Below are 24,212 nucleotides of genomic sequence, written 5' to 3' on the forward strand. Positions count from 1 at the left end.
CTTCCAGGGGCTTGTATTCTAGTAGGCAGATGTGATATTGGGCAGAAATCACTATTAAGTTGAACTATATGAAATTGCCATATTTGTGGGTCAAAAAATGTTGACATAATGGTAATTTCATATGGTTCAACCTGACATCATAAAGATAGAATGACAAGAAAGAAAATGGGGATTTGGAAGAAAGGGAGATGAATTCTCACCGGTGGGTTGGAGAAGCCTACGGAGGGGGCACATTCAAGCTGGGATTCGATGGGGATAGAAGGAATGGCATGGGCAAAGGTGTGGAGGTGGGGCAGCAGGGGAATGGCATGGGAGGCAGAGATCTGAAGGAGAAAGGAGGTTTGGGCAGCCCACCAACTGCCCACTGGACGGCTCCCTGGTGCTAGGCTTTGGGGTGCTGAGCTGAATGATACTCAGTCTCTGCCTCAAGGAGCTCACGTGTGATATGCGAGGCAGGCATAGAAACAGAGCCTGGCCCTCTGGTGTGGCCGGTGCAGGGAACGGCTGGGCTAGGAACGCAGCCAGGGTGGGTGGGCCCCGGAAGCAGACTAAGGAGGAGGCCATGGGAGCCACTGCAAGCCTGGGGGCTGGGCCAGGAAGGCCGACTTGTGGGAGGAGCACTTGAGGGAACGGTTGAGGATTGAGCCCCCTGAGCTTTGCAACCTCTCTGAGGCCATCTGAGAGTTCTCCAGCAGGGAGGTGGCTTTCATTTCAGTGACGGTGGGTATGCAGTGGCCTGCAGTCAATGTCAGTTGACTCATTGGCCCAAGCCCCCTTATGCAGGGCCACTCAGAGGCACCTAACTCCCTGCCCATCTGAGAAAGGGCGGCTGCTAAGGCGCTGGGCTGGGCCCCAGTCACATGGAACCCCTAATGTCCTTTGCCCCATGTGCCCCAGACCACCTGCCCTTGCCCACCTGTCCCGCAGGGCCAACGTACCTGGATCCACCGGTCGTTCTTGTTCTCCTCCTCACAGCAGATGGTCAGCTTGCACTTGGCTTTCTTGGCCAGAGCAGTCACTGACTTCAGGAAGTTCCCGTTATCGAAAACACTGGACAGAGCAGAAAAGCAGCCCCTCAGTGCTCTGGATTCAGCCAATGGCCTGGGCTGGGCTCTGAGCAGGCAAGTTGGATGGCCTCGGTGTCCCCTAGGGGGCGCCAGAGCCCAGGCCTGGACAGAGTGGGAGGTGCACGCAGTAGGTGCCCAGGAGACACTTGTCGGCCTGGCTCGTCCTGTCTCTCTGCTCTTAACAGGATTATCTATTTAATCCTCATAGCCCAAGAGGTGGGAGCTAGCAGGAACCCCCTTTCACCAGGAGGAGACAGAGCGTGGCGGTCACGCCACCTGGGGACAGCTCTGGGATTCAAACCCAGGCCTCTGTGGTGTCCAGCCTGCGTCCTAACCATCAGGCCACACTTTCACTCCTTCTGACCCTAAAGCAACTAGAAGAGAAGAGGGGAGGGTGGCCCTGAGGCTCCGCACACTTATCAGGGGCTCTCAGACTACAGCACGGATGCCTGGGGCGTCCCCAGAGACAAGACCCAACTGGTCAGCCAGGAATGTGCATTTTAAGCAAGTTTCTAGGTGTTTCTGATGCAGGAGGTTCACGGACCACGCTGAGAAACCCTGGAAGCCTGGCTCAGGGACTCAGCCAGCATCATGGCAGGATAACAACCACCGCAACAATTTTTCCCATTCATACAGCGAGTGCGTGGTGGGCTGTGGCCAGAACCCAGGGCTCCTGATTCCCAGTCCAGGACTCCTCCTGATATATCAGTGCCCCCCACCCCCAGCACTCCAATGCCCCTCACCTGCACACATACACTTCCTGCGGGGGCTGGGTGTTGGGGGTCATGATCCACGGGGCCACGCGAAAGGTCACGCTATCTTGGAAAACCAGTGCTTCAGGGGTCTCCTGTGGGGAGCAGGGTGGGGAAGGGGTCATCACAGCAGCCAGGGTCCAACACCTACTGCTTCCCTGGTGGTTTTTTTGGGTCCCTCTCCCTAACTGGGTTCTGCACTCCCCCTCCCAGCTGGGCCACTACTTGAAGCCCAGCCCCCACTCTGAGCTGCCATCTTGGCTTACCGAGTCGGATGTGTCCAGCAGGGAGATGCCGAGGGAGATGAGCCCGGGGAAGTTGGCATCCGGGAAAGAGAGGCCCTCCACATAGAAGTTGGTGCTGTGCTGGCCGCTGGGGAGCTCCAGGGCATGAGACGGCTGCTGGGGTCCCAGGACCACCCTGTACTCGGAGGGCAACTTGCCCCCTAAGAGAAGGGCAGGGGAGGCTCAGGTCTGCACCCCACCTCTGAAGACCCTGTTTCTTCTCCCTGGTGTGGTGATACCTTTCCCAGAGCCACCACGTGGACCCCACTGGAGGCCTCTCACAGCCAAATCCGGCTGGAGCCTTCCTTTGGGAGTACAGGACCAAAGTTCAGTTGAGGTGTTCCTCCCCAGCCTAGGGGGGATAGGAAGGGAGTGGCAGGGGTACCTGAGCCATTGCCAACTTTATAGGAAGTCCAGTATACATCATGGCTCATTCATTCATTGATTCATTAATTTATTCCCAAGCACCTGTTCCAGCCAGATCTCAGCTGAGACCTGGGGATATCAGGGAGACAGTCACTGTCCTCGCCCCCAGAGTGTGCACAGTCTGTTGGTGAGTAGGAGGAGCACAGACAGTCTGAATAACAGGGGGTGTTAGGTGTGTGTTGGAGGGAAGTCTAGAGGGCCAGGGAGGTTTTCCTGGAGGAGGCGATGCCTAATGTGTCACCAAACTAATGTCAGTTGAATTACTTTGGTATAGAAAGGAGTCCCTGGGTGGCTCAACTGCTAGCTGAAAGGTTGGTGGTTTGGATCCACCCAGAGGCACGTCGAAAGACAGCCCTGGCGATCTGCTTCTGAAAGGTCAAAGCCTTGAAAACCCTATTGGAGCAGTTCTACTCTGCACACGTGGCACGGCCATGAGTTGGAATCTACTGAGAAGAATGGAAGTAAGTCAGATCCCATTTCGTCTCTGCACAAAACCATCTGATTGGCCTCCCCCATCTTGTAGGCGAGTCAGTAGAAGCCTACTTGAGCTGCCCCTTTCTTCTCTGCCCTCATCTACCACTCTCCTCCTTGCATACCCTACTCCAGCCCCACTGGGCTCCTTGCATTCCCCTAGCCCACAGGTGTGATGTCACCTCAGGGCCTTTGCATTTGCTGTTCCCTCGGCCTGTAATGCCCTCACCCCACCCCCTCCCCACCCCCCACCAGTATCTGCTATTATCACACCTCCTCCTGCTCACATGACAACTATCAGGGAAGCCTTTCCTGACCACCCTCTCTACACACTCTGACTCTACCCCTTACTTCACATCCCCTTCCCTGTTGTATTTTTCTACATAGCATTTGTCATGGATTGAATTATTTGCCCCAAAAAATGTGTGTATCAACTTGGCTGGGTCATGATTCCCAGTATTGTATGATTGTGTACCATTTGGTAATCTGATGTGACATCCTTATGTGTTGTAAACTCTATCACTATCATGTAATAAGATGGATTAGCGGCAGTTATACTGATGAGGTCTACAAGATTGGATGGTGTCTTAAGCCAACCTCTTTTGAGATATAAAAGGGAGAAGCAAGCAGAGACGCACGGGAACCTCACACCACCAGTGCCAGGAGCAGAGCGCATCCTTTGGACCAGAGGTTCCTGAGCTGAGACGCTCCCAGACCAAGGGAAGACTGATGCATCACAAGGACCTTCCTCCAGAGCCGACACAGACAGAAAGCCTTCTCCTGGAGCTGATGCCCTGAATTTGGACTTGTAGACTCCTCGACTGCGAGAAAATAAAATTCTCTTCGTTAAAGCCGTCCACTTGTGGTATTTCTGTTATAGCAGCACTCGATGACTAAGACAGCATTTGACATCATCTGACACACTCAGTACTTTACTTAATTTTACATATCATCTCTCATCCCTCTAAGATGAAAGCAACGTGAGGGCGGGGACTTTTGTTTGTTGCTCTGTGCTCCAAGTCTAGAACTGAGACTGACACTTAGTAGCAGACGTTCATGCACTGCTGAGCAATTACTGATGTCTTTCATTTGCAGGAGAAATTCCTGGGTGGTGTAAATGGTTAATGTGCTTCGCTGCTAACTGAAAGGTTGGAGGTTCAAGTCCACCCAGGGGCACCTTGGAAGAAATTCCTGGCAATCTACTTCTGAAAAACCAGCCATTGAAAATCCTATGGAGGACACAGTTCTACTCTGACACACCATGGGTCACCATGAGTTGGAATCAACTCCACGGCAACTGGTTTCGGTTTTGATTGGCAGGATGTTGGAGAATGAATTATTGCCTAACACATGCAGTCTGCTTGGATTCAAAATCTCTGTAAACATGAGTCCATTGTGTGTGTGTGTGTGTGTGTGTGTGTGTGTGTGTGTGTGTGTGTCTGAGAGAGATAGACAGACAGACACTGAGAGAAGCAGAGAACAGTGACAAGAGTCCTTGGGAAGAGTTTATTTTCTTCACAGGGCTCACTAGCACCAGGCATTATCTCATTTGTGTATGCGTGCTTGCATTTTGTCTGTGTTGCCCTCTAGAAGGTAGTGGCAGAGATGCTGTCTGTTTTGCCCATGCTGCCATCCTTGGTTCTTAGAACCTGGCTCATAGTGGGTGCTCAGAAATTACCCACTGAAGGGGCTGTGCCCCATTGGTTGGGGTAGGTGGGGATCACAGATGGGGAGAAAGGGTCAGAGGCCAAGGACAACTCACATTTGGCTTGAAACACACGCACTTTGTTCATCTCTTTTTTGGCCACGTGGAGCACCAGTTTATACTTGGTGAAGAAATCTTTGGGGGTCTTCGTGCTCAAGGTCATCAGGGACATGTCCTGCAGGTCTGGAATGAGAAGAGCATGGCCTGAAATGCAGGTCCTGAGACCCCTGCCTGGCCAGACCTGCACAGACACATGGCTAATCTCCTGTTAGCCACCCCCTGGCGGGGGCTCACTATCCTCCACCCCTCATCCTCGAGACCACTCTTTATCACGTCGCCCAATTTTATTTTCTCTACGCTATTTCCAGTGTTTGAGATGATCTGTCTCATTTTGGAAGGGTGTTAGGTTTTTGGTCTTCCACTAGGATGTAAGCTCAGTAAAGGCAGGGACCATGCTTAGCCTGTTCATTGCTGTGTTCCCAGCACGTGGAACCTAGAAGCACCTAGAACAGTGACTAGCACATGGCAGGTGCTCGATAACTATTTGTAGAATGAATGGGTGCGAAGATTTCTTCTTACCGTCCTGGGCAGGAAGTGAAGTTTGTGAACTAACTTGAACAATAATGACAAAGGCATGAGGAGGGTGATGCTTTCAAGCAATGGTTTCTGATGGACTGGATGAGAGTCAAGGGGCTAAGGGCTTTGGAGTCAGCCAGGTATGAATCTTGACTCCGTGTGAGCTTGGAACAGTTATCTCAGTTCCTGGTGCCTCAGTTTCCTCATCAGTAAGACAGGACTGTGATGGTTCATTTTATGTGCCAACTTGGCTAGGCTATGGTTCCCAGTTGATTTGGCCAAACACTAGACCAGTTGCTGTTCCATAATGTAATCTAACGCAGTGTAATGTAATCACATTCCATAATGTAATCTAATGCAATGTAATCAATCAATCATTTGAGAGGCAAGTTCCTTAGGACGTGGTCAGCCTCCAAACTTTAAATAGATACTTTGGCAGAACTTGCTCTCTCTCTTTATTCTGCACTTTTCCTGTCTGCTGAACTACAGATCTTGGGATGCCATCCTGCAATAGTCTCCAGCCTGCCACCTGCTCTACAATTTTGAAGTTGCCAGCCCCGACAATCACATAAGCCAAATCCCTTGAAGTAAATTCTCTCTCTTTCTCTGTATATACATACATCTATATCACTTGTTCTGTTTCTCTAGAGAACCCTAAGACAAGGGCTAAGAGTAGTGCCCACCCTTAGGGCTGTCATGCAGGTAAGATGAGGTAACGCATATAAAATGCTTACTGCAGTGTCTGGCACCCTAGGGGTACTCACAGAGGGCCATGACTTTGTACCAGGCACTGTGTAGAGGCTGTCCCCTGGCCTCAGGCCAGACCAACTGGATGCAACTTTACAATGCATCCATTTCTGTGTTATCCTAGCAGCTCCCCAGGAAGGCAACAGCCACTGCCCTGGCGTCACCAACCTCACCCCCTTAGCACCCTCCTCCAGCAAATGGGCGATGTCATGTCATCCACCCTGGCCACAGCTCATTAGCCCAGAGATGTGACAGGGGAGCCCTGCCCCCTTGCCTAGCCCACCACCCTCCTTGTGCCCCTAAACCTGTCCTGGTGTCAGAATGCCCAGGTTCAAATCCTAAGCCTGCTACTTATTAGCTGTGTAACTTTGGGCCAATTGCTTCTCTGTGCCTTGGTTTCCCTACCTGTAGAATGGGGATGATGATAGTGTATACTTCTTAGCTTTGTGTTAAAGGATCAGATGAGTTAATGATTCTGAAGTGCTCAGAGCAGTGCCTGGATCTGGCAGGGACCCAGGGGTTGCTGTGGCATGCATCTGGGGCAGGTTTTCATTTGGGATTATTTTGGGCTCCAAGTTTGCCTCAATAGCAGAAGTTTGAGTTGGACAGGAAGCAAGGACATGGGAACTGAAGCCTGGAGAAGACTCAGCATTGGTCCCAGCTCTTCTCTGACTGCTGTGTGACCTTGGGCAGGTCACTTACCCCTTCAGGGTCTTTTCTCATTTCTTCACCTATAAAATGAACATCCTAACAAGAACATGCTTTCAATAACCCTATTTCAGAGGGCTGATAGGAGGCTCAGGCCATGTGCCAAAACCCCATTCCCCCTGGCTATCAGGGGTCTTTACCTTTGCCACTGTTCACCTCATTATTCATCAAGTCCATGGTAGAGGATCTGGGATCGTCTTTGTCACAGTTCACCAGCAGGATGGCGCCCTGTCCGCGAGGGCCCCAGGTCCAGGTCCTCTGTGGACACCCAGGAGAGATGGGGCACACTTAGGAACCCTCATAGAGCCCCCGAACTCTTGGGAGAAGCAGAGCTATCTTCCCTCATCTTCTCATCAGCTTCCTGCAGGTTACACATCCCGCTCCCACATCAAATAACTCTTTTGTCTCAGAAGTGGATTTTTGCCTGCCTACAAAATCATAAACACAGGCACCAAAAATGCAGTCCATGGTTTTTCAAAAGGTGCCGAAGTCGGTAGAATGGACTTCAACAACTTTTTAAAACTGTTGACTTGACAAACCAAGTTGAGCTAAATATTTATGTCAAGATTCTAATCTAAATAGTTACTATTATGTGAACCCTTAAGTACTTATTTGCCGAAGTGTGAGTCTATTCTTAGCAGCCAGGTACTGTCTGGTCAAAGATGAAGGCAAATTAAGTGGCCCTGCCCGGTAGGGAAACTAATACTGACAACACCTTCCGTTGGTTGGAGAGCATTTGCCACTGGGGATGACTAGATTTTGAGTGGGAAGAAAAGAGTGGATTCCTGGAAAACACTACGGGGCAGTTCTACTCTGCACACATGGGGTCATCATGAGTCTGCATTGACTCAACAGCAACTAACAAGCACAGCAAGGGGATTTTGAGCCAGAGAGACCTGCTTACAAATCTTTTCTCTGCTTTGTGTTAGCTGGTGACTCTATAGTTTCCAGGGCAACACATTTTCTGAATCCACAAACGGTGAAAATCTAGTCTCGTAAAAGAGATGGGAAATATATAAACCAAAATGGGAATGGTGATTTTAATTTCCTTCTTCTTTTCTTTTTTTGTTTTTACTTTCTGTAATACATGAGACAGACTGTTGTTCACTTCAGCACCACAAGGGGTGGCCCCAGGAGAACCCAGCAGAGCTAAAGGGAGCCGATGGGGATGACGGTGGTCAAGGTTGCGAGGTACCTGGTGATTCCCGGCTCTTCCGGTCGGCTTCACTTTGCCCGGCTTCACTTTGGCCGCGCGGCTGATGTCCGTGCGCAGGGAGATTTCTGAAATCCCACCAAATGAGAGGAGAAAGTTGGTGACGGTATAGGCTGGGGGCTCACCTGGCCCTGGATGGGCAGGCCGTTAGTGCAGAAGACTCTGTGCACCGAGGGTGGGAAGCATCGCTCCCTCTCCTTTCCCAGGAGACACAGGCTCAAAGAATCCCTCCGCACCAGGGCCCTCAAGAGAGATGGCTGCCATTCAGACAGCAGAGCGAGGACTTCTGCCAACATCCATTCTCCTTCAAGGGGCCACAACTGTGGTGCAAAGTGGGCCGTAGATGTCCTGCCTTCCCCCGGAGTTTCGGAAAGCCATGCAAGGACATCTCGCTTGGCTCTCAAAGCTCTGGCCCCAGCTCCAGCCCCTGGTGACTTTGGCTGTTTCCCTAGTTAATACGAACTGTTTATATGCTCGAATGATCAGGCTGACCAGCATATATAAAACATTGTTTAGATATTTAATACACATTTAAATAATAATATCATGATTATTGCTCAAGATGAGGACAAGTTTAAAAATGGATTTTATTTAAAGAAGAATATTAAAAATATATATTAGTATAGGCAGATCATTGATATGGCAAAAATTGTGAGGATGGAATATATCACGGAAATTTGGAAACTCTGGTCTATATTATTCTATAATACATCTTTTGTGATAAATATTTGAGGAGTTGAAAAGTTATAGAGACTCATATTGAAAAATCCATGTACCCACCACCTAACTTGAAAAATAAAATACTAATAAGATGTAATCGAAGCTTCCTACACACCCCTACCAATTGTATTTTTTGTGGTTCACTGACTCATGAGGGAATACTTATGAACTAACAGATGTATGCCTGGCTAGAACCTGTTCTTTTTCTCTGCTCAGTCTAAAATAAGCTCCAGAGAAGAGCTGGCGAGATGCCTTGCAGATGTGTGTGTGTGTGTGTGTGTGTGTGTGTGTGTGTGTGTGTGTGTGTGTGTGTAGGGGGTGGCTGGTGCTCCAGGATCCTGGTCATCACTTACCGACTCCAGTGAGGTAGAGCAGGGCTTGGGTTGGCTGGGACTGGGGTCCACAGTATGAAATTCGAACCTACAGGACAGCAGCAGACCACTAATGACTTCTCTTATTCATTCAACAAACACTGACTGGCCCCCTGCTATGTGCCAGCTCAGGGCTGGGCAATGGGGAGACAAGGATGGGCAAGACATAGTCCCAGCCTGTAAGGAGTGCCCCAGCTGGTGGAGAGAGAGGGCTAGCAAACAACTCAAATAACTATGATGTTGTAGAAGGTTCTATGGGAACCCAGAAATTGAGTGACTCACTCTGCTTGGGGGTGTCGGGGAGGATCTAATGAAGAGGTACACAGTGGAAGAGGTATTAGAGGGAGAGAGTTGGTTACAGGCACATAAAGTGAGTCTGGAGAGCAAAAGGGATTAAGGAAAGACCTGAAGAACCAGACCTCAGAGAGGCTAGAGCCCAAGCCCTGGGAGAATCTGGGGAGCAGGAGCTTTACGTGGGTCGTGGTCTCTTTAGGGTGGGTGCTATTGAAATTAAGAAACACCAATCCCCTTTGCCCAAGGTTCAAAATCCAGGGAGAACACCTCTGATTGGCTCAGCCTGTCCAGAGGAGGGCAGAGTATCTGGATTGACAATTCCAAGCAAAATAGCAGTGGGAAGTTCCCCCAAGCAAAATCAAAGAGCTGCCACCAGAAGAAGAGGAACTCCTGAGGAGACTGATGGAGCCCACTGAAGTATTTGGACCTGCCCTGTAGAGAGTGGGGAGTCCAGGGAAACGTCATGGCCACTGTTGCCTCTTGTATAAACCAAGGCATCAGTCTCCTGACTGGCCTCCCTGCCTCCAGTCTACACCCTAGTCCTACTTGCTACACTTCAGCCAGTGGGATCTTTCTAACATACAAATGTGATTCTGGCAGAAAATTTTTCACTGGCTTCCTGTTGCCCTCAGAAAATTGCCAAACCCTTTATACTGACTCCCTCTCTCACCCACTTTCCTCACCACCCTCCCATCTTGCCAGGTAGAACTGCCTCAGTTTCTCCAACATGTTTCCCACCCTCTTCTCATCCAGAGTATGCACACAGGCCGCCTCCTCTAGGTAAAGCTCTCACTTATATGGGCCACTCGTACCCATCCTTCAGCTTGCCACTTCTTCCAGGAGGTTTTACCTGACCATCCCCTCCTTGACCTGACTGAATGCCCCAGCTCTGTGTTCCCACAGCAGGTGATAACTTTCTGGTCCCAGGGAGGAGGCTGCTTGGCCCATCCTTCTGGGAGAGAGTGGCCGTTGGCTCAGATCTCTCTGTGCGAACCCTTGAGGATCCTGTTTGGCCCATCTACAGTCAAAGGAATGCAGTGGGTTCAATGATAATCCCCAAAAAGATATGTCCACGTCCTAATCTCTGTGAGTGTTGGGAGCTGTGAGTGTTGCCTTATTTGGAAACAGGGCCTTTGCAGATGTAATTAAGAATCTCGAGATGAGGAGTTCATCCTGGATTATGGAGGTGAGCCCTGGACAAGTGTCCTTATAATGACAAGTGTCCTCATAGGAGTGAGGAAGAGGGAGATTACACAGAGATGAGAAGGAGCAACGTGACCATGGAGGCAGAGATTAGAGTGATGCAGCCATAAATCAAGGAATGCCAACAGCCAACAGAAGCTGGAAGAGGCAAAGACCTGAGTCTCCACTACAGCCTCCACAGGGAGTGTGGCCCTGAGGGCACCTTGATTTTGGACTTCTGGCCTCTGCAACTGTGAAAGAATAAATTTTTGTTGTTTTAAGCCAATAGTTTTCGGCAATTTGTTAGAGCAGCCACAGAAAGCTAATACAAGATACATGGAGCAGAGTTCCCTGGGACTTCCTGCCTGTGGGCTTCCTAGTATTCACCGCCATTTGTAATTCTTGCTTATTTACCTGTATATTATCTGATGCCTTCACTCATGTGTTGTAAGCCCCATGAGGACTGCGACATCATCTGTCTTGTTTATTTCTATATCCCAGAGCCTAACAGTGTCTAGCATGCAGTAAATACTCACTAAACATTTGCTGAATAAAAGAATTTAATCCAAGCCCTGGTATCCATAACCCCCTGGTATCCCTATAGTATTGTCTGTGAGGATGCTATGGCTGGAACAAGCCATCTGAGCCTTTTCAGAGGGAAGGAGGCTCTGCCAGGGCTGGGGCTGTGGATTAAGGCAGGACAGACTGTGAGTAGTTTCTGCCCTGCTGACCTACTCCCACACATCCCATTGCACAGCAGCCACACTCACCTTCTGGTCACTGATGCTACTGCTAGAAGCTTTCATCATCACGGTCACCTCCAGCCTAGGGTCCAGGGGCCATGTGGAAGAACCTGTGGGATTCTTCTTGACTGGACGGATGTGGGCAACATTCACGACCACTTCTGGGGAGGCACTGATGCTGAAGGATGTGCAGCCATTGGGGGCAGAGCTGTGGAAGAAAAAGATAGAGGAACAGAGAGACCAAGTGAGGAAGGGCCTGGCCCATTCTACTCTCCTCAGCATTTCTCCTTTTTCTACAGGATCACTTTTCTTTGGAATGAGCATATAGCTGTCTTCCAAATTTCTTAGCATAGACAAGTGAGCACCTCCGGTGCTGCATTCATTTGTCAAAACATCTCAATTGGTATTCCGTCAGTTTCTGGATCCTTATTTTTCACCAGTGCTTTTCGTGCAGCTTGGACTTCTTCCTTCAATACCATTGGTTCTTGATCATATGCTACCTCCTGAAATGGCTGAACGTTGACCAATTATTTTTGGTACAGTGACCGTGTGTATTCCTTCTATCTTCTTTTGATGCTTCCTGCATTGTTCAATATTTTGCCCATAGAACCTTCAATATTGCGGCTCGAGGCTTGAATTTTTCTTCAGTTTTTTCAGCTTGAGAAATGCTGAGCATGTTCTTCCCTTTTGGTTTTCTAACTCCAGGTCTTTGCACATTTCATTGTAATACTTTACTTTTTCTTCTCGAACCACCCTTTGAAATCTTCTGTTGAGCTCTTTTACTTCATCATTTCTTCCAGTGGCTTTAGCTACTGTACATTCAAAAGCAAGTTTCAGAGTCTCTTCTGACATCCATTTTGGTGTTTTCTTTCTTTCCTTTCTTTTTAACGACCTTTTGCTTTCTTCATATATGATGTCCTTGATGTCATTCTACAACTCGTCTGGTCTTCGGTCATTAGTGTTTAATGCATCAAAACTATTCTTGAGATGCTCAAGGTGGGATATATTCAAGGTTGTATTTTGGCTCTTGTGGACTTGTTTTAATTTTCTTCAGCTTCAGCTTGAACTTGCATATGAACAATTGAGGTCTGTTCCGCAGTCACCCCTTGCCTTGTTTTGACTGATGATATTGAGCTTTTCTATCATCTTTTTCCACAGATGTAGTTGATTTGATTCTTGTGTATTCCATCTGGCAAGATCCACGTGTATAGTTACTATTTATGTTGACGAAAAAAGATATTTGCAATGAGTAAGTCTTTGGTCTTGCAAAATTCTATCATGTGATCTCCAGCGTCGTTTCTATCACCAAGGCCGTATTTTCCAACTACTGATCCTTCTTCTCTGTTTCCAACTTTCACATTCCAATCACTAATAATTATCAATGCATCTTGATTGCATGTCCAGTCAATTTCAGACTGCAGAAGTTGGTAAAAATCTTCAATTTCCTTATCTTTGGCCTTAGTGGTTGTGCGTAAATTTGAATAAATAGTCACATTAACTGGTCTTCCTTGTGAGCATATGGATATTATCCTATCACTGGCAGAGTTGTACTTCAGGATAGATCTTGAAATGTTCTTTTTGACAATGAATGTGACGCCGTTCCTCTTCAATTTATTGAAGATTTTACACCCACACATATGTGCACAAATGAAGAATCACAGACTTCTGTTTCTAGGATTATGGCAGACTAGATATTCTGAAGGACATTCCTCTTACAAAACAACTGGATCATGAATAAAATATACTTTTGAAACCATTGCTTAGATCATGAGAAGTAAGGGAAATATTTAAGGAATCTCTTCTCTGTGTGTGCACATGCGCACACATGCACACACACACCCACATACAGTGGTTAAACTAAAGAACACTAAAGACAAAAAGAAGACCTTAAAGGCATCTAGAAGGAAAAGTCAGATTATCTATAAAGGAATATCAATTAGATTGAAAGACTTCTCAACAGCAACAATGAAATCCAGGAGATAGTTGAATAATATATTTGAAGTATTTTGAAAAAAAACTATTAATCTAGAATTGTGCACCCAACAAAACTTTCTTTTAATAAAGACATTTCAGATGAGCAAAATTTGATATTTTAAAACCAACAAACTTTCACCAAAGCAATTTCTAAAGACATACTTTAGGAAGAAGATATCTGATGCCAGAATTATGGTATGAGATAAAAGGAAGAATTGTGAGCAAATAAAATAGTAAATATTTTGGTAAATCTAAACAAATATCATCTGTATACAAGAAAGTTATAAAATACATTTTCCCAAGCAAATCACACATGGATCATTTAAAAAATTGACTTTTTACTTGGCCGTAAGGCAAATTCCAACAAATGTTAAAGGATAGGTAACATATAGAACGGTAGTGTATTCTTTGATCACAATGTAACTAAGTTAGAATTCACTAACATAAAGTATTTTTTAAAAGCCCGATACCTTACATTTGGAATTTTAAAAAGCAAACTTGTAAGTAACTCACAAGTCAAAGGATAATTAATAAAGGATATTAAATAATAATACTTAGAAATTTGGGGGATCGTAAAAGCAGTCTTTAAAAAGACCAAAAATTAAGAAAACAGAATGTAACCACCCAAAATAAAGAAAATAAACATGGCAGAAATCTATGAACTAGACAACAAGTAAATCAACAAAGTCAAAAGCTGGTTCTTAGAAGAGACTAACAAAACTGACATATCTCTGGCAAGGCTGATCAAGGAAAAAAAATCAGGAATATAGAAAGAAAATATCACTACAGATAAAGCAGATATTTTTATAAGTAGTTGATAAAGGTAAACAAAAAACCCACAGAAAGCATCATATTTAATAGTGAAATTCTGTAAACCTCCCCTTTGAGATTAGGAACATGGCAAGAATGTCCATAATCACCAAAGTTTTTCGACATTGTACAGCAGATTCCAGTTACTCCACTAAGAGAAGAAAAAGAAAGGTAAGTGTCCTTAGAGAAGAAGGAGGGTCAGAGTCGGAGAAGGAGATGTGACCATGGAAAAAGAGGTTGGAATACGTGATTGTTGGAAGGGGCCATGAGCCAAGAAGTGTGGGCGACCTCTAGAAGCTGGAAAAGGCAAGGAATGATTCTCCTTAAAATCTCCCGAAGGTTGCAGCCCTTCTGTGAGGCCCATTTTCAGACTTGTGGTCTCCAAATGTTAAGATAATACATTTGTGTTGTTTTAAACCACTAAATTAGTGGTAGTTTGTTATAGAGGCCATAGGAAACTCATACACCCTCGCTCTCTGGGCTTCTCTAGACAGCAGTTCTTTCTCTCCACTTTCAAGAAAGTCCTATTCTCTCAAGTGACGTGATGCCTTGGTTCTGGAGAGGTGGCAGGTAATTAAAAATCACTGGAATCAAAATCAATTCCCTCATAAGAAGAAAGAAAAAGCAAGTGACATGTCCTAGTAGATTTTAAAAAGTCAGCCATGCCAATTTTTGCCTGTCATGTGGATATGAACAACAAAAGGTGACAATATAAAAATGTTTATTCTTAGCTGAAATAGGAAAAGCCACAGCTGAAACATTAGCTCCCAACCAGTAGCCACAGTGTCCTCCCCGTTCTCTGTTCAGGAATTCTAGCACTTGGAATCTTTGTCACCTTCGGTGACATTGTTGGTATGGCACAATTATGGCATTGCTCAAGTTTTCCTGACTTTCACTAAGGTGAAGCCTGCAGCATGTGACCAGCTGGTCATCTTTCTCAATGTGGTCATTAACCTCCATTTTCACAATAATCCTGTGGGTGGGGTATTGTTAGTCCTGTTTTACAGATGAGGAAACTGAGACTCAGAGGGGCGAAGTGACTTGTCCAGGCCACATGGCTAATAATGGCAGGTCTGAGTCTGCCTGCAGCCAAGCCCGAGTTCACGTCCACCACACTGGGGCTGGCTTCCTCATCTGCACCCGCCCGTACTCTGATGTTCCAGCCCTGTGCTCTTCCACAGACCAGTGGTTCTCAAAGTGTAGTCCCCAGAACAGCAGCATCAACATCAGCTGAGAACCTGAGTCCCACCCAGACCTACTGAATCAGAAACTGGAGTTGGGTTCCAGTAATCTGTTTTAACCATGGCTTCGAACCAGTTCATTTCAGTTCAAACACCTACTGAGAATTTGCATTTCCACCCCAGATATACTGAGTCAGAATCTACATTTTAACAAGATCTCCAAGTGATTCTTATTCCAATAAATTTTGAGAACCACTGCTCTACTAGTGGTTCTCAGAATTGGTCTCTAACCAGTAACATTAGCATCGCATGGAAACTTCTTAGAAATGTAAATTCTCAGCAGGGGTTCCAACCTGAGTGAACTGGTTCTAAGCCCTGGTTTTAATGAGCCTTCCACAAGATTCTGATGCATGCTTAATTGTGAGAACTGCTGCCCTAGAAGATGCTAATACCAGTTTGTTGCATTACCTTGAACTTGACTGGAGTCTGAGGGAAATATGAAGTGATGCACAGGGTAGGATAAAGAAAGCACCATGCCAGTGTATGCATTGTTAGTGCTATTTAAAGCCACAGAGATGGGAGGAGTTAGTCTGGAGTCAACAGACTTGCTGGGCTAGAGGAGAGGAATGCATTAGTCTTACCTGAGGGACTGAAAGGTAATGAAGAGGGAAGGTGGTGAAGCAGGGAGCAGAAGCAGAGAATCAAAGCGTTGAGGCCAATGGTAGTTGAGATTCAATATGGTGGACAATGGGGAGCCAGGGTAGGTTCTGGCAAAAGGGAGGGGCACAATTGCAATGCTGTCAGAGGAAGAGAAGGCTCAGAGCTGCGTGAAAGAAACGTGGAGCTGGAAGAGACAGGAAGTAGGAGAAGGTCTTGAAGGTCCCTTGAATAATTCAGGGCTGGCTTGGCAAGTCCCAGGAGTAGGTGGGGAAAAGGGAAGTTGGGGTCCTGATTAGAGGGGCTATGGAGACAAGCAGAAAACAGACAGACCTGGGTTTGAATCTTATTCCCTCCACTTACAACCCCAGTAACCATGGGCAAGAAAGCATGGATTCCTATGATAGGCATAGTGATGTATGATGAATGATAGAAACAATCATTGCAACAAAACGGTAAAAAAAAACAAAAACAAAATACCTAGCTGTGGCCGAGTCAGTTCTAACTGATGGCAACCCTACATGTGTCAGAATAGAACTGTGCTCCATAGAGTTTTTTTTTTTTAATATTTTATTGTATTTTTGGTGAAACTATACACAGAAAAACAGTTTCCCATTCAATGATTTCTACATCCTTAGGGTTTCCAATGGCTGACTTTTCTGAAGTAGATCGACAGGCCTTTCTTCAGAGGCATCTCCGGGTGGACCCGATCCTCCCATCTTCCAGTTAGCAGCTGAGTACATTAACTGTTTGCACCACCCAGGGACTCCAATCATTGCAATCCAAAAATACCAAACCCATTGCCATCAAGTCGATTCTGACTCATAGAGACCCTAAGGACAGAGTAGAACTGCCCCATAGGGTTTCCAAGGAGAGCCTGGTGGATTCGAACTGCTGACCTTTTGGTTAGCAGCCACAGCTCTTAACCACTGTGCCACCAGGGACTCCAATCATTGCAATAGCTGTCATTTATTATTTACTCTGTGCTAGGCACTGTGTAAACCCGTTTATGTACAGCTCCATGACTACTCTGTGATGTAGGTACCTTTATTGTTTCCTTTTATAGATGAAGAAACTGAGGCTGGAGAGAATGAGTGCGCTATTGGTTGAGGGCAACTATGTGCCTGGCCCTTTAGATGTGTTGCTTCACTGAACATTCACAGCAGCACTGCAAAGCAGGCGTCACTCTCCCTAATTTACAGATGAGAAAACGGAGCCTCAAGTCACCCTGCCCATGGTCACCCGGTCACACAGCTCAGGAGCGGTAGAACTGGTATCCCGTCCAGAATCTCTGCTTCTGCCACAGCACCCCACTGAAACGCACCCACAGTCGGGAGCCTGGGCGATGGGGCAGGGGATGTTAGTGAGGTTAGTAGGAAAATAGGGGAGGCGGGTTCATCATAAGGATCAGGAAAGGGAAGTTGGTCAGGCTGGTTTTGTTTTCAGTGGGCCGTCCAGGTGCTTCAGGTGGAGGCAGCCCGTGGGTGGAGGCCAAGTGAGGAGGGGTCAGGGCAGAGCTGCGGGTCAGGGATTCACCCAGGTCAGGTGACAGGTGTGGTCCTGCAGGGCTGTGAGGTCACCGAGGAAGGGTGCTGGGCTGAGGAGAGCAGAGGGTGGGGCTGGACTACCCTGATCCAGGTCTAACTGGATCAGGGAGGCTCTAGGTCAACGTGTTCTGAGTGTATGAACTGCACCGCACCACACCACACAGGGCAGACCCGTCTACACTGTCAGTGGTTTTGCACTCAGGCGTCACCAGCCAGCAAGTAGCTTTTGATCAGACACTGACCTGCAGACCAGCTAGTGGTTCTGCCGCCCGATGGAAACCTCCCCCAGTCCAGCCAATGAGCAGCAGGCAGCCTTAAGGGGATGGAGAATGAACATGACCTCAGGCTGCTTCTGACAAGCTGTGTGGCCTAGGCCTAACCACTGACCGTCCCTGGGTCTCAGTGTCTCCCTCTGTGAGATGGGAACAATGTGCACCTGCTTCCTAGGCTGCTATGAGGCTTAGATGGGAAAATTGAGGCACAGAGACACTGACGGAAATGCCCTTGCTCCTTTTCACCACACTGAGTGGTCTCCTGTTGAGAAGAAGACCCTGGGAGGAAGAGGAGAAGCCCATTGACGGCAGCTTCAGAGTCCCCAACATCCTCCGGGGTAGGTGCCTCCTGGGACTTCCACCCGTTCTGGGCCTTCCCCGAGCCCTTCAGAAGCAGCACCCAGCGAGGCCAATCTCCCGACTTTGCTGCATTTAAGTTGGGTGACCTTTCGCCTCTCTGAGCCTTGGTTTACTCATCTCTAAAATGGGGGTGATGATAGTGTTTACCTCACAGGTTTCCTGTGAGGATTAGAAACTGTAGATGCATAGGGCCTGGCATGCAGTAGCTGAGATCGTGATGCTTCCCTGACCTCAGCAGCTAACATTATCGAAAGCCCTTGACAGTTAACATTCATCACAGGTCAGCGATATTCTGTTTGAATTTAATCAATGTATTTCCCATTGCAGGGAAAGCAGTTGTCAAACCCAGAGCTAAAACCACAAGCAGAGTTTCTAAGAGCTCTGGAATAGGCGCCCACACCTCTGAGGTCTGGTCCCAGCTCAATGGCCTTGACTTTGTAACCTCTGGGGTTTCAGAGCCCAGTGGCAGAGGGCACAACTTGAGCAAAGATATAGAGACCGGCATGCGATGGGCCTGGGGCTGCGGGGTCAAGGAAGTAGGCGAGGAGGGAGGGCCCGGCCCCATCTGTGTATTAGGGAAAGAAGCCAGGCCTCATGAAGGTGATGGTTGAGTAGGAGACAGGCGGAAGGCGCTGACTGGGAGGAAGATGGGAGATGGGAAAAAGCGTGGCCGTCAAGGACTAGGTAAGAAGTGATGGGAAGGGCTCATAGAGGGAGCCAGGAGGAGAGAGGAGGGTCCTGCAGCTAGGCTGCCTGGGTTGGAATCCTAGACCCCCCCCCCACTTAGTAGCTATGTGCCTTCAGGTAGATTACTTAACCTCTCTGAGCCTCAGTTTCCCCCTCTGTGAAATGGAGATAACAGTACCACCTACCTCCTAAGGCTGTTGAATGAGTTATATGTAGAAAATGCAATGTAAATATTAGCTATTCTTATGTGAGATCTTTAGGGGATAGAATTGACAGGGCTCACGACCATCTGGAGGATCCTTTCTGGGGAGAAGTGGGCAGGGCCTCCCTCTTGGCCCAGCCCTGGCCAGCTCCCTGTCCCCATCTCCAGGGCCAGAAGAAGCACTTGTGACCTTAGCCCACTGCTCTTCAGTGCTGCCCAGCCCTGTGCTGGGTAGAGGGCTAGCCTGGGCATGCTGCCAGGGGCCCGGGCTAGCTCCAGCCCTTTTCATTTCCTCTGTATGCACCACCGAGTGTCTCATTCTTAAAGGAGTTTATGGCCTCAAGCAACATCAGGCTTTATCTTTTTCTTTTATTCTCCAATCTTTTCATTCTCTCATCCCCCTCCCTGACCCTGGGAGGCCACACAGACCTTTCCTGCTGTTCTCAGACTCCCGGGGTTCAGGCAGTGAGTGGTACTTTCAAGGAAACGTTCCTGCCTGCGGTGGAGGAACCAGGGCTGCCATTACTCTTACTGACAACAACCATGTACACTCCCTGAGAACATTCTTCAACCATCTTGCTTTCCCCAGAGTCTGGCACATGGCTTGGCACGTAGTCAGTCCTCAGTTAACATTTCTTAACTGAATGAACAAACAGCTACCTGCCATGTAGCCAGCCCTAAGCCAAGTGCTCAACAAACACTGTCACATTTTTTTCACATTTAATCCCTGCAAGCACCCTATGAAGTGGGTATTATCATCCCATTTCACAGATGAGGAACCTGAGGCTCAGTTGCCCAGCTAGCCAACAGCAGGGCCAGGTTTCCCACCTTGGTCTGTCCCATGGCAGAGCCCATCTTATCATTCCCACACTATTATGCTTGGCTGAGAGGTGAGGGGTAACAAAATGCACCGTGAACCAGTACGTGTCAGGAGGCCCAGGTTTTAGCTTTGTTTCCAGGGCATACTGCTGTGTGAACTTAGGCAAGTCACAGACCATTTCTTAGCTTCTGTTGCTTCGATGGTGAGAGGAAGCCTGCCCTGTTTGCCTCATAATAATTCTCTGTGGTGAGGCCCACAGGAACTTGTACTTGTACAGGGCAAAGAGCCCACTGCCGTGAGCCTGGGCACCTCCCAGGGCCCCTTAGGTTTTATCTCTCCCAGCTGCTCCCCTGGCGGCGGCTACCAAGGCTGGAGCCGGAAGCCTGAGTCAACCGCACATTCCTGTGTCTGCAGGGCAGCCTTGTCAACATCCCTGGACCTGCCCACAGCCCCCCTCTCACCTGAAGACATCGACTCGAGACTTGGTGCCCAGCACACACACGGCATGGGTGGGCTTCTCTGGGGCCACACAGATCACTGCCCCCTGGGCCATCATCCAGCCAGGTCCTCCCTCTGGCTACAAGAAGCCCCCAGGCTGGTTCCTTTATACTGCCCAGCAGAGGCCATGAGTCAGCGCCTGTGGTGGAGCTCCAGTGGCTCAGCCCCTCCCAGTTCAGGTCCCGGGCAAGTGCTCTCAGCTGTCCTCTGCCCTGGGGCTGCCCCTCTGACAGCTCGGGGTTCAATACCAGGATCAAGGGCAGCTAGCTCACTCAGTGTCCTGGGAAAGACCTAGGGCTCCAGGGGGCTCACTATCAAGTGAGGAAGCCTTCACCTGGGTGCAGGTCTGAGCCATCATGCCCATGGCCCTGTCCCAGCTGGGGGTCCATGACCATCTAGATCCACCCAACCTCGCCTCCCTGCACCAAACAAGGGCATCAGAGAAGAGAAGGCTATACACGCAGGGAGGTTGGGAGATTTTAGGCAAGAGGTCACAGCCCAGGTTATACATTCAAAGACTAGCCAGGCTTGGGACAAGTCTCCACAGGCTGGGTGACCATGTGACAGCACCCCCTTCTTGAGTGTGTCCCATGTGCCAGGCACCTGTCTGTGCACTTTGTCTGGAATAACTCATGACAACAAGCTTATGAAGTAGGCACTCTTACTATCCCCGTTTCATCCTCACAGCAACTCTCTGAGGTCAGCGCCATTATTATTCCCACTTTACAGAGGAAGACACCGGGGTGCAGAGAGACTACACAGCCAGAAAGCACTAGAGCCAGGATTTGAACCAAAGACATCTGGCTCTAGAGTGTGAGATTTTTTAGCTGCCTGTCCACGTCATAAGTGCTTTTCAGACTTTACTATATCTACTCGTCACTACAGAACAAGGTATATATGTATGTATTACTACCACCCATTTTACAGAAGGGAAAAACTGAGGCCCAGAGACGAAAAGTGCTTGCCCAAGTTTCCGTAGCTAGTGCGTGGGAGAGCTGGCCTGGAAGCTGGTGTTCTCTGCACACTCCAGGATGCCTGCCTCTTGCTGGGGCCTCTGGGTGTCAGACTAGACAGAGCAGGAGGGGACCACACCTGCCAGGGGGACACCCACTTGGCCACAGAGCTGTGGTTGCACCTGGGCCTTTGGTGCCGGGCTCTGTCTGCCAGTGAGGTGATGGGTGAGGAGGGCTGGACAGGCCCCAGCGGAGAGCACTCAGAGGGGGCGGTGCACGGGGATCTGGAGGGAGCATAAAGCGTTCTGCAGGTTGGGGATGCTGTATTCTGTCTGCTTTGGCTTCAAAGCAGAGAGTTTGCATTAGTAAGTAAAAGTCTGGCTGGGAATGGGCAGGCCATTAGTAAGAATCTGACTGGGAATGGGCACCCCATTAGTAAGAATCTGACTAGGAATGGGCACCCCATTAGTAAGTAAGAGCCTGACTTTTGTAAGGGGCAGGCCTGAATTCAAATCCTGCTTCGTGCCAACATGCCTGTGAGGCAGGTCCTATCATGATGCCCACTTTATAGGTGAGCCATAAAGGCTCAGAGAGGCTAAATAAATCTCCTAATGTCCCACAACTCATAAAGTGCAGGGTCCAGTTTCCAAACCCCCTTCTTGAGGCTTGTCATGGATTGAATTGTGTCCCCCAAAAATATTTGTCAACTTGGCTGGGTCATGATTCCCAATACTCTATGATTGTGTACCATTTTGTAATCTGATGTGATTTCCTTATGTGTTGTAACTCTATCACTACGATGTAATAAGATAGATTAGCGGTGGTTATACTGATGAAGTCTACAAAGTCGATAGTGTCTTAAGCCAATCTCTTCTGAGATGTAAAAGAGACAAGCAAGCAGAGAGACATGGGTAACTCATACCACCAAGAAAGCAGTGCCGGGAGCAGAGCGCCTCCTTCGGACCTGAAATTCCTGAGCAGAGAGGCTCCCAGACCAAGGGAAGACTGGTGACATGGACCTTCCTCCAGAGCTGACAGAGAAAGTGTTCCCTTGGAACTGATGCCCTGAATTTGAACGTGTAGCCTACTGGACCGTGAGAGAAGAAACTTCTCTTTGTTAAAGCCATTCACTTGTGGTATCTGTTAGAGCAGCACTAGATGACTAAGACAAGACTCAAAGCCCGTTTTCTTTACCTGGAGATAATGCGGCCAGACTTGTTGCTCTGATGTGTCTACACAATTACTTGCACACAGTAATTCTTAATAAAAGAAATTCTTTGGCAGCCATATAATTCAAACTAGTTTGAGCATCTAATGGAAGGTGGCAGGAGGGAGCTGTCAATTGTCAGAGTTGAGAGGGCCCTCAGGGAACACCAAATCCAGTCTTCATTCTATAGATGGGGAGACTGAGGCACAGAGAGGGGCTTTGGCATGCCCGTGGTCACACAGCAAGTCAGTGGGAGGGTTGAAATGCCACCAAGTCTTAGGTCTTCTGGGTAGTTTACTTTTTCCTATGGCAGTTTGGGGTTTAAATTTGCTGTGGATAAGCCACAAAGCAGACAAATCAAGAGCAATTTTATTAATCCAACAAATATTTATTGAGTACCTACTGTTTGCCAGGCACTGTCTCTGGCACTGGGGATACATAGCAAATAAAACAGACAAAGATCCCTGCCTTCACAGAATTTATTTTCTAATGGAAAGAGACAGTCAATAGGCAATAAATATAATAAGTGGATTATATCTACTATATTATTATTATATATTATAATATATTAGGAGGCCACTGCTATGGAAAAATGGACCAGAGTTAGGGCTGCCAGGAATGCAGGGCAAAAGGCAGGTTGCAGTTTTAAATAGGGTGGTCAGAGTAGGTGACATTTGAGTGAAGACTTGAGGGAGGTGACAATGTGAATATCTGGGGAAAGAATGTTCCAGGTAGAGGGAACAGCCAGTGCAACCAGTGTCCTGAGGCAGGGACATGACTGATGGGTTCCAGGATGAGTAAGAAGGCCAGTGTGGCTGGGGTGGAATGAGGAACAGGGAGGGGCGAGCAGCAGGAAAGGAGGTGGTGATGAGGAAACAGATCATATGGGGCCTTGGGGGCCTTTTAAGGACTTTGGCTTTTACTCCAAGTGACCTGGAGAGCCATGGGGGACTTTTGAGCAGAGGAAGAACATGATCTGGCTTCTTTGAACACAACCACTCTGGTTGCTGTGTGAGAATAGACCATAGGGGGCAAAGGAGGAAGTAGGGAGACCAGGGAGGTGAGAGAGGATGGGGGCTCAGGCCAGGGTGGTGGCAGTGGAGACAGAGAAGTGGTCAGATTCTGAGCATATCGTGAAGGTACAGCCAATAGGATTTGCAGATGGGTTGGATGTGGGTGTAAGGAAAAGAGAGGAACCAGGGTGACTCCAAAGTTCAGGGCCTGAGCACCTGGAAGGATGGAGCTGCCATCAACTGAGCTGGGGGAAGCTGGTGGAGGGGAGGTTGAGGGCAGTGGGGAGATTAAGAGTTTGGTCCTGGCCGTGTCCAATGGGAAATGTTCATTAGAGTCCGTGCAGAGACATCCTGTAGAATGATTGGACCCATCATTCTGGAGTTCAAGAGAGAAGACCATGCTAACTGTTTAATGAGAAACTATTTTTTCTGTAAACCTTCATCTAAGGTACAAAAAAAAAAGAATTATCTATGTGAGACCGAATTGCCAACAGCAACTCAAAAGGTTTGATGGGAAGCCTAAGGGGCAGTGAGTTAAAGATAATGGTGATAGAATAATCTGGAAAAGGACAGGGAGAATAGCAGCACAATTGGACTAATGTGATCGATGTCACTGAATTGTACATGTAGAAACATTTGAAATGGTGTAACTTTGGCTATGTATACTTTCACCAAAAAAAAAAAAAAAAAAAAAGTCCTCCAAAGTTGAGAAGGAAGAGTGTTAACATGTCGTGGGGTTGTTAACCAATGTCATAAAACAATATGTGTACTG

The 24,212-nt window shown here is 47.9% G+C and overlaps 1 protein-coding gene across 1 annotated transcript in view; it reads right to left on the minus strand.

The window, feature by feature from the left end:
- PADI4 (peptidyl arginine deiminase 4) overlaps positions 1–20,369 on the minus strand; it is a 31,059-nt gene extending 10,690 nt beyond the window's left edge. The window contains exons 1-9 of the mRNA XM_004377202.2: positions 20,231–20,369; positions 11,287–11,467; positions 9,023–9,089; positions 7,932–8,017; positions 6,877–6,994; positions 4,763–4,888; positions 2,086–2,264; positions 1,811–1,914; positions 939–1,050 (exon numbers count right to left, since the gene is read on the minus strand). Of these exons, the coding sequence (XP_004377259.2) occupies positions 939–1,050; positions 1,811–1,914; positions 2,086–2,264; positions 4,763–4,888; positions 6,877–6,994; positions 7,932–8,017; positions 9,023–9,089; positions 11,287–11,467; positions 20,231–20,325 (1,068 nt within the window). The 5' untranslated portion in view covers positions 20,326–20,369. The remainder of the gene's footprint in view (positions 1–938; positions 1,051–1,810; positions 1,915–2,085; positions 2,265–4,762; positions 4,889–6,876; positions 6,995–7,931; positions 8,018–9,022; positions 9,090–11,286; positions 11,468–20,230) is intronic.
- Positions 20,370–24,212: the final 3,843 nt, after the last annotated feature.

Source organism: Trichechus manatus, unplaced genomic scaffold (assembly GCF_000243295.1).
Source record: "Trichechus manatus latirostris isolate Lorelei unplaced genomic scaffold, TriManLat1.0 scaffold00048, whole genome shotgun sequence".
Taxonomy (NCBI): domain Eukaryota; kingdom Metazoa; phylum Chordata; class Mammalia; order Sirenia; family Trichechidae; genus Trichechus; species Trichechus manatus.